This window comes from Staurois parvus, unplaced genomic scaffold (genome assembly GCF_062004578.1).
Source record: "Staurois parvus isolate SC_StPar_1 unplaced genomic scaffold, SC_StPar_1.0 ptg000187l, whole genome shotgun sequence".
Classification (NCBI taxonomy): domain Eukaryota; kingdom Metazoa; phylum Chordata; class Amphibia; order Anura; family Ranidae; genus Staurois; species Staurois parvus.
The window spans coordinates 7367637-7377457 of NW_028317983.1; the positions used below are offsets into that span (position 1 = coordinate 7367637).

At 43.2% G+C, this 9821-nt stretch overlaps 1 protein-coding gene across 1 annotated transcript in view; it reads left to right on the top strand.

Moving 5' to 3' along the window:
* The window catches only part of DEPTOR (DEP domain containing MTOR interacting protein), a 129151-nt gene extending 124939 nt beyond the window's left edge, over positions 1-4212 (top strand). The window contains exon 10 of the mRNA XM_089677539.1: positions 1108-4212. Within this exon, the coding sequence (XP_089533665.1) occupies positions 1108-1236 (129 nt within the window). The 3' untranslated portion in view covers positions 1237-4212. The remainder of the gene's footprint in view (positions 1-1107) is intronic.
* Positions 4213-9821: the final 5609 nt, after the last annotated feature.

Genomic DNA, 9821 nt, shown 5'->3' on the forward strand with positions numbered 1-9821 from the left:
CTGCTAGGGTTGAGGTAAAAGAGACAGTAGCAACACTGCTCATAGGGGAGGGTCAGGATAAGCATTAGTGTTGCTTTGGAGAAAGGCAAATTTGAAACTGCTCCTAGGGCAGGTGGAAGAGATTCAACTACAACACTGCTCACGGTTGAGAGTCAGGAGTTAGGAATTATTGCTGAAGCAATTGAAAATAAGCAGATGCAACACTGCTCCTAGGGCCAGTGACACTGCTCAAGGGTGCTGCTGCTTTGGAAATAAGTAGCTGTAATTCTGCTCCTAGTGCTGGGAGTGGGTGGGTGGCAGAATATAAGTTGGCCATGGATGGATCTAAATTTGGCTCTCCCTGTTCAACAGAAGTCAATAATTGCTGTGCTTTACTGGTGTCACTTCAGCAGATGGCAATTACTGTCACATCACATTGACATACTATCAGGGGTTACTTTATCAATTGCATATAGTGGATGATCTGCAGCAGTCACATGTGAAAGCAGCACAAAACACTTCAGCCATCTTCCCTTTTACTTTCTCTCTCCTTCCCAGGTTCATATGTCATCACTCAGAGGGCTCTGGCTAGCCTTAGGCTATCTGTGTCCAGCTCATGACTCCCTGTTTGTCTTTCTGGAGACAGGATCTCTCCGACTTCAGTACACTTCTCCAAGGTCCTTTAGGGGGATAGAACACACTGCAAACCACACGTGGCCTAGCCTGAAAGGCCTTTTGCAACCTGACCTAGCCTCCACCAACCATAAGTGAAGGGATGACTACAGCCATCTCTGCAGAACTATCTTACCCTGTCCTCCAGCTCTGTCCACGGCCTCTGCACTAGGTGACTACATCTGCACCATATGGGGTATCTGGCTCCCATGCCCTGACTGCACTCAGGCTCCTCGCAACCTAGCTTCTATATGGGCACTGACTTACCCATGACATCACTACTAGAAGGCTCTAGCTAAAAGGGACCTAACATCTGAATACACTATTCTTTGCCATCACACACTAGCTATGGACAGAGACAACTAGTGACAGACTAGCTAACTTGCTTACACAGGATTCCTGCTCATTTTGCTTCTCAACTAGTTTGATTATATTCCTGTATTGTTTTTCTTTCAGATCCGCCAGTTCGTGGTATCCGTGAATGGCCTCAATGTCCTACAATGTCATTTCAGAGCCGTCAGCAACCTTGTCCTTACCGGCCCGCGGACCATTGTCATGGAAGTGATGGAGGAGGTAGAACCGTGAATGAAGGGAAGTGCAGGGAGGAGGATGTGGCAGTTCTGACCGTTCTTAACCAAAACACAACCAATTCTTTGTTATTCCGTGTCGGGAAAGTTGCCAGTTCCGTCCAGCCATCCCCTCCCCTTCTGCCAGCGTTCATCAATTATGGTTCCCGAGCCTCAATAAACCTCCGCTGCTCCAAGGTGAAACTTGAAAAGAAACATAAAACTGAACTATGTTGTTGTTTCTGATATTCTCACAAAAAAATAAGCTGTGCTAAAATTCTCTATGTACTGTATGTGTGCTGTGTGTGGAAATTGAATATATTGTGTCAGAGCTGAATGCCTAACATTCAAGAAGTGCCATTACACAATCACAGTGATGTCTGTGAATACAGCAATGGGCCTTGCGTGCGACCAGCCTTTAGCAGCCAATCACATGTCTCCGTTCATTATTGAAAGCCGAACGTTCAGAGGCGGATGTCTCGTAGCGTTTGGCAAAAGATGAGAGATTTCCTCTTATAATGATTGCCGAGCACACAAGACCACTATGGCTTTTCCTCTCCGCACATTGGATATTCTTTTCAAAACCTGCACAGTAAAAGGACCATTTCCTTTTTATTTCTCCAGACTAAAAGCAAACCGGAAGGGTGCCTCAATATTTTTGCAAGAAGCCTCTGATGGAAGCTCCTTCTTTTAGCCTGTAAAATAGTTTCAAGACAATGAAGCTGGACCTGCTCAGATTTAGGCTGGCCATAGATGACTCGATTTTTTTCGATCAGCCACAGTCTGTTTGAAAAAAAAAAAAATGAATGGATTCCCCTATCTGTAGAAGCGACGTGGATGGAGGGATCATCCTCCCCGGTGTGTTGTATTCTGACAGCGGGACTCCTTCACTGTCAGAATACACGGATCAGCAGCTACAGCCTCCGCTATATGTTGAGCTCTTAGGGGACCATATAATATAATCAAAAAGATAATACCATATCACATGGTATTATGACCTATCATAACGTCTTTGACTCACCAAAAATAAAGGTGTGGATTATTAACCGAACAAATAGCATATAAACAAAAAAGCAGTTGTCTAGCGCAAACGGCAAAAAGATCGATATATAACACATGTACACAATACATCAAAATGGATGCAAAAAAAGTATCTTCATTACGATCCCAATGATCCTGTGGAGGATGGGCTTTAAACATGGTGAACACACGGTCAATCCAAAAATAAAAACCTTGTATTAATAACAAAAACAAAACTCCACAGCATTCACGTAGCTGAAAAAATAGTGAAGGGCTTGGAAACTGATAAATGTTAACCTTCTGGGAGAAGATCTTCCTTAATGGTGGATAAAGATGGCAAGACTGCAGTGGTACATCTACCTACAATTCACTATGAGTATGATCAGGACTATGTATCTTCATGACTTGGATGTCTTATTGATTTCCAGTGACTGGACTGAAGGGGGGGGGTGGACAGTTTCAGCTCTCGAAGGTATTCGTCAATACTGGGTTTTTTAATGGCATGTGGAGTGAATCCTAGAAAATCCACATATTCAATGAATGTTAGGTAGGGGAGCAATCAGTGCATAGATAGTAATCAGTAGGTAGTCATTCATGGAGAGTTCAAATGACAAATATAGTCTAATAGCTAAATGATGTATAAAGGACCCGATTGGACCCCTAGTCTTATGTTGCTATGTTTGTGTCATCCTCTCTACTGCAACATGCCAATGGACAGGACAGCTTAAAGCGGAGCTCCAGTTAAAAATAAAAGAGATTAAAAAATAAAAAACAGCCACTCACCCATGATCCAGCGGTGTACTCACCATAGCCGGTTTCCCTGGCTGTCTTCGCTCCCCGGTGCCACCATCTTATGTGTGGGCACCCGGCTGTGACAGCTTGCGCATTGTGAGTTGTCCTGTAGTCTTCTGGGTTACGTGTCCTAGAAGACTATGGGGAGGGAGGGGGAAGGATATCTTCTGCTTCCGATCGCCTAGGCGATTGCAGCGGAGTTGGGAGCGGGTACCTGTCAAAATCAAGCACCCGCTCCCCAAAGGTGCTAATTCCTCACGGGAAGCGGGGGAGCAGTACTTAAAGCAGAACTTCCCCTTTTGGGTGGAGCGCCACTTTAAAGGGAAACCAAAATGGTTTTAAACCAATTTTCTGTTTAATTTACATTTGAAGCTTTTTTTATGGTTTTAAAAAAAGATATTGTATATTTTACAATATGCATAAAATATTACTTTACAAATAAACCTTTAATTCATGAGAGAGAATTCCAAGAGCACTATGAGTTATCTAAAGAGATGGCACAGCCGAAGTTATCGCCTTTCAGTGAAGCTGTCTTATTTTAGCTCCCCCCTCCCTCAACCGCTCATCCAAACTGTACAATAGTGGCTGGATGGAAAAGTAGAGAGGAGATGGCACCACTGCCAAAGGTGACCCTCAAGTAAGTGAGACTGTCCTGCAACTGTGTGTAATGCACATGGTTATGGCATGGTGCTGCGGGCTTTCACTAGATAACCAGGGGTTCAAGAGGTGTCCTATCACCTCTGAACTGGCAGTCAAATGCCTTTGAAAAGCCATCCACTGCAGATCACTTTTTCAAGTGGTGGCAAACACCAATGCATGTGTAAACAAGCCCTTATACACGTGTGTGTATACACTTCAGCTTGTAAGCAGGTGCAGTCTATTTTCTCCACTGCAGGTGGTGCTCCACCGCAGCAACATTGCAGTTGGAGGGGAAGTCAAGAGGAACATACTCCTCTATGGTTTCCCCGGGTCACTCTGGAAGAGACCCAGTTGGATGCTGTTGCCCTATATGACATTGGTGGCCATTTTGGGTCAGGCAGAGTCTATTTAAGACCCTGGCTCACAGGCTTGGTGCACATTTTGTGAGTGGGCAGCATAGGGACAAGTCACCCCTCTGTCAGGTAAAATGAATAGCGGTAGGGAAAAATTCCAGACATATAGGGGTTTATTTACTAAAGCTGGAGAGTCCAAAATCAGACTCCCTTCTGCATAGAAACCAATCAGCATCTAACCTCAGCTTGTTCAATGAAGCTTTGGCAATGAAACCTGGAAGCTGATTGGTTTCTATGCAGAAGGGAGTCTGATTTTGGACTCTCCAGCTTTAGTAAATAAACCCCATAGGGTCACACCATCCTTCCTGGACTCCTCCCTCTTGGGAGCATTCTGCCCTCTGAGAGAGCTGCAGTGCGTGTTTCCCGGTCAGGTGTCTTCCCGCCGGCCTGTTTGTAAACTGCTCTTTTGGCGCTACTACTGTGTAATTACTGCCGCTGCACCTCCCAACAAGCTTGAACTATTGAGCTCTGTAAAAAGGGTTTTACAACAAAAAGCATGTGAAAAGTAACCTAAAGCTTCATGTCCCAGATGGGAAAGAAAAGTGTGGCCACAGACAGCGACACATGTGCAGATCCTCATGTGCTCAGCAGTTAAAGACATGGCAATGGTCTTTTTTTTTTTTTTTTACCAGATTCCAATTTGTTCTGAACTTCTAACAGGGTTTTGTTCTATGGCAACCAGATCATTGATAGCAGAAAGTCGGTGTCACCTGCTTTAGAACAGTTACATCTGGAATATGATTGGCTGCTATTGGCAATAGAGACACTTCCGCTCTGCCGCAATTCATCTCGGCTTACTGTTACTCAGCACCACCTAGTACAGTACAATCAGTGTCTTTTATATGTTCTTTCCTTCATTACAGCCACAGAAAAAATGGAGAAATGAAATACTTGAATCACATTTGTACACGACTGATTGTATGATGTTAAGCTAAGAGATTAAAAGGGCTTTCTGTTTTGGGTGGAGTGGGATAAGGATTGATTATTCTCTGGGTCTTTGCAGCTCTCTGGGAATCCATTCGAGATATGCCTTCTCCGCTCATAATCCTATGGGTGTGCCAAACCCGGCTGGGCTTTTCAGCGGAGTTATGTCAGCGGCTTGTATGGTTTATATAGTTCTCTGGGGAGTCCGCTGGAGGGTGCATGTTACAGTATTTCTGTAGAGGATCAGCTAACAAGAATTTATGCAAGGCCAGCCATACATGGGTCGAAATTTGACCGATTTTTCATCCAAAAATCGGACCTAAGAATTATCGACCGATTTTCGCTCTGTTAGTGGGTCAATGGAACCGGCTGATTTTTGTGGTTCCTCCCCTTTTTTGGTGATCAGCCATGTTGGAAAATTCATGAAAAACAACCAATTTTGGACTCAATGGTCAAATCGTACGATCGTTTTTCTGAAAAGAATATGCACATGAGCCGTGACCTGGAAGGAACAGAAGTTTTGCCTGTTATATGGGGTGAATTTTATGACTCGGTCGGCCGATTTTCGAAATCATTGATGGCAGCACTGGATTACCGAGTGAACAACGTTTTCGATTTTCGGACAAAAAATCGTTCGGAATTCGAACCACGTATGGCCTGCATAAGTCTTCATGCACACTGGATGTTTTTACAGCGGCTGTTTTTGGCTTTTGGTGGGTTTTTTTTTCTACAGCCAGTAAACCCCCCAGCATGTTATCCTATGTGTCCATACACACATAGACTGGAATCAACATTTTTTTGGCTGGGGCGTTTTTTTGCTGGAAACAAACCCCAGAACTAGTTGGTTTCTAGAGGAGTTTTTTAGTTGTAATAACCCTGAAAATCGCGGCAAACCAGCGTTTTTGGATGTTTTTTGACCCAAAAAATGTGTTGGTTTTTTTGTCAAAAAAAAAAAAGAAAAAACGCTAAAAACCGCAAAACGCGGCAATACAAAAACGCTGCAAAATGCTGAAAAACTCACGTTTCTTTTAACATGACTTTACACAGCTAACATTACTAGCGTTATTAAAACATCCAGTGTGCATGGAGTCTAAAAGTCAATCTGGTGAAAACAATAGCTCGGCTGAAAAAGCCAAGATTGGTTTGTTCCAGCTGCAGGGGGTGTGCAGGATGTGTCTTTGTGAGGCTCCCAGGCAACAGTAAAGTCTCCGCAGGAAATCAAACCCTGTCCTACTCCTAACAAGTAGAGCCCTGTTTTGGATGGAGCTGCTCATTATTATAACGTCTGTTTGTACACAAAGGGAAACCTTTCGCCATGAGTGCTTTTTTTGCTTACATTTATATTGGTACATTTTGTTACTCCCGTCTAATCAAATTTGCATAGTATGTGTTACAAATTGAGATATTTTAAAGGGATATATAGGGGAGGTTTTATATTGTATGTGTGGATTTAAAATGTGACTTTACAGAGTTGATTATTACTTAGATTTTTTTTTGTTTTCTCATTGCATTGCTGCAAAAAAAAAAAAATTATATAGAGGCGCACAGAGTTTGTTTGTGTTTGCAATATATATGTTTATGCCATTTATGTAGCATTTATCTACCTATATAAGATGAATATTATATTTAACGTGGAAGTCCAGGAAGAACAAGGTTTTTCTACCTAGGTGGGTATGACTTACAGTTCTTGGCTGATGCAGGAGCGATGCAAAGGGTAAACCCTTTTGTGAAATGATCTATGCTAGGATGGCCAGTTGTTTAGGGGAGTCTAATGCCATGGATGCTGGTGTTGTACATATGGGTTTAACTTGAATAATAGCAGTATGTGCAACAGGCTTCTACAAAGCATTTTCAGTTATTCAGCAAGCTGTCAGAAGTTTTCTTGAAGACTTCAAATTAATGAGACCCGTATTCCGTATCATAGTTACAGAGTTAGTCTGGCTGAAAAAAAAGACAAACGTCCATCCAGTTCAACCAATCAGGGCCATCTTAATGTATGGGCGCCCCTGGCCACTCCCCAAGTGCATGGTCATCTTTCATTACATCATATTTGCCAACTGTCCCGGTTTTGCTGGGACAGTCACACTTTTTACTGGGATGGCCCAGGTAGCAACCTGTACTGTGCCCTCCGGATCCCAATATTGTGCCCCCCTCTCTTACTGAGCCCTGCTGCTTCTCCCCCTGTACTATGCCATTTGTGTTGATTAGTCTTTGATTTATGGCACGTTTTCTTATTGTTTAAAATCGATTTTTATTGAAAGCTCTAAAAAATTTTTTAATTCTATCAGCTATTTATACTTTAATTCTTGAGAGTAGGTGCGGAAATTAGATCAGGCTGGTAGGGGCCCCAGTGCATTACTTTGCCCAGGGGCCAAAGAGGCTGTTCAGAATTGTATGTTATTCACCTGTAAAAGCCTCCCTTTTATAGACAAAAAAAGCCCCAGGACTGCTGTTGGATGCCACCATCTTGGATGTGATGTCAGCAGGACCAGCAGACTCAGAGCTATCAATTAATTAAGTGACACTCTCTATATTCCTCCATAAAAGTTTATATAGGGAGGAGTGGAGGAGCTGGATCAGCACAGAGAGTAATTAGACACTCCCAGTAGAGATGAGGACTATAACATGCAAGGCGGGAGGTGGCTGTGCTAGGGGAAGGACGTTTCTGAAAGTAGTCAAAATTTTCTGGCAAGTTCAGAGGTACATTGTAAGTAAATAAAAAGTGATTTTTGGAAAGGAAAAACACTGCTGGCAAGCATTTAAAAAAACTTTAATTTTTTTGTGTGCTTTTTCCTGCATTGTTTTACGTTGCTAATAGGGTCTCCTTAAAGCAACCTTCAGCTCCAATTTGGCAATGTTAAACCCAGATCATAATGGGAGTGCTGGATTCCACTTTAACCACTTCGCATAAAGAGCAATTTTAAAATTTTTTGCTAAAATCTGCATTTTTCCGATAGAAAATTACTTACTACCCCCCAAAAATGATATATTTTTTGAAAGCAGAAGTCCTCTAGAATAAAATAGTACAAGTTGCAATTTTTTATGTCAAAACAGTTTATCAAATCTATATTTTCAGGAAAAATACACTAAAATTAATTTTAGTGCAGACAAATACAATATAATGCACATATTTTTGTAAAATAGAAAAGATGGGTATCAAATAAATAGATGCCAAACGTGTCAAGCCTTAAAATTGCTTTCACCTGTGAAATGGTGAATGGTACCCCAAATTTTGTTCACAGGCAGATTGTACCGTAAAAGTTATTAAGTGGATTTACAGCCACCCAGATCACTTTTACTGGATAGCAGGGAGCTGGCTAAAAAAAATATATGTGAGCTTGTTTGAACCACATGCATCCCAGGCCTTTTATAAACGGCCTGTGGATGGCAAGCAATCTGTCAGCTGGCTTTTAGCACATTTGAACCTTGATCAAAGCCTGTGATCTGTGTTTACCATTACAAAACTGTAGCTGAAGGCTTCTTTACGTTCTTCAAGAAAGCTGCTCGAAGCTTGCTGAAAATTTAATCTATAACTAAAGCCTATGTGTTCAAAGCCTAACAGTGCCTCCAACAATACCAACCAATTTTTCTCAATATAATTGATTTGAGTTAGACAGAGTTCACCGAACCTTAGGGTTCATGTTCACTAGTGGCAAAGACTGTTGCTCCTCTGAAAAGCGATCCATGCTTGGTTTGCTTTTCAGAGGCGTTTGACAGGCAGCGATAAGGCATGCATTGCTCGTGATTGCAGGGTGGAAGCAGCACAGCCTCATTCACTTCGAATGGGTTGAGTCGGTGGGCACTGAACGCAATGGGGGGTGTAATTCCTGCGGCAGCATGTGTACACCCCTGGTAGCTGAAGTGGGATGGTTGTACCGCCCCCCCTAAACTGCTATTGAAGAGCCTCTACCTTTCCAGTCTGAGTTAAAGCGAAGTTCCGCCCCCCCCCCCCCCAAAGGAAAAGATGAAAGTCAACATCTACAAATACTGTAGCTGCTGGCGTTTAATATTAGGGCACTTACCTGCCCAGGGATCCAGTGTTGTCCTCACCCCGAGACAATTCTTCAATCGGCTCTTGGTTGCTGGTGCCGCCATCTTGCCGAAGGGAAATCAGCAGTGAAATCGGCCTCACAGCTGGTCTCCCTACTGAGCATGCGCTTTATGAGTGGGCTGCAGTTCTCTGGGACCTGTTAAGTTTCCCAGAGGGCTGCGGGGAGGGGGGATGAACTGTCAAACCAGGTACCCCCCCCCCCCCCAAAAGGTGGCAAATGTGGCAGAAGAAGGGGAAGAGAAGGCAGATGAGCAGAACATCTACTTTTGCATGGAACTCCACTTTAAGGACTGTCAGTCAAGGAACAGCCCACTTTTTATAAGTGGAATGAGATTAAATCTTGCCCATTTAGATGTGATTTCATCATATACGCAGCACTATGAAGCTGGCCGCACACTGTTAGACTTCTCCATGTACACTGTTCAGCGTGGATGAAGAATCTCCCACTACAAGTTATTGCAGTTTGACAGCCGGCCCTGATCAGATGCAGTCGCTGTTTGGCTGAGATTTTATCCGCGGGGCTGACAGGGCCACCCAATGAGCAAATCTTTGTGGAGCTCAGGAGAACTGACAAAAATTTTCTCCAGGAAACTAAAAATACTGAAAGGGTTAAATGCTTAAGTCCATGGATAGAGGGGAAACTGTTATAGTTGCCTTATTCCTTTCTCCAGTTGGCGCCCACTACAATGTGGGACCAGTCCAATGAATTCCTTCCTCTGTGTTGCTCCAGCCATCATGTACAATACAGGGCCGTTAGTCCTTCAT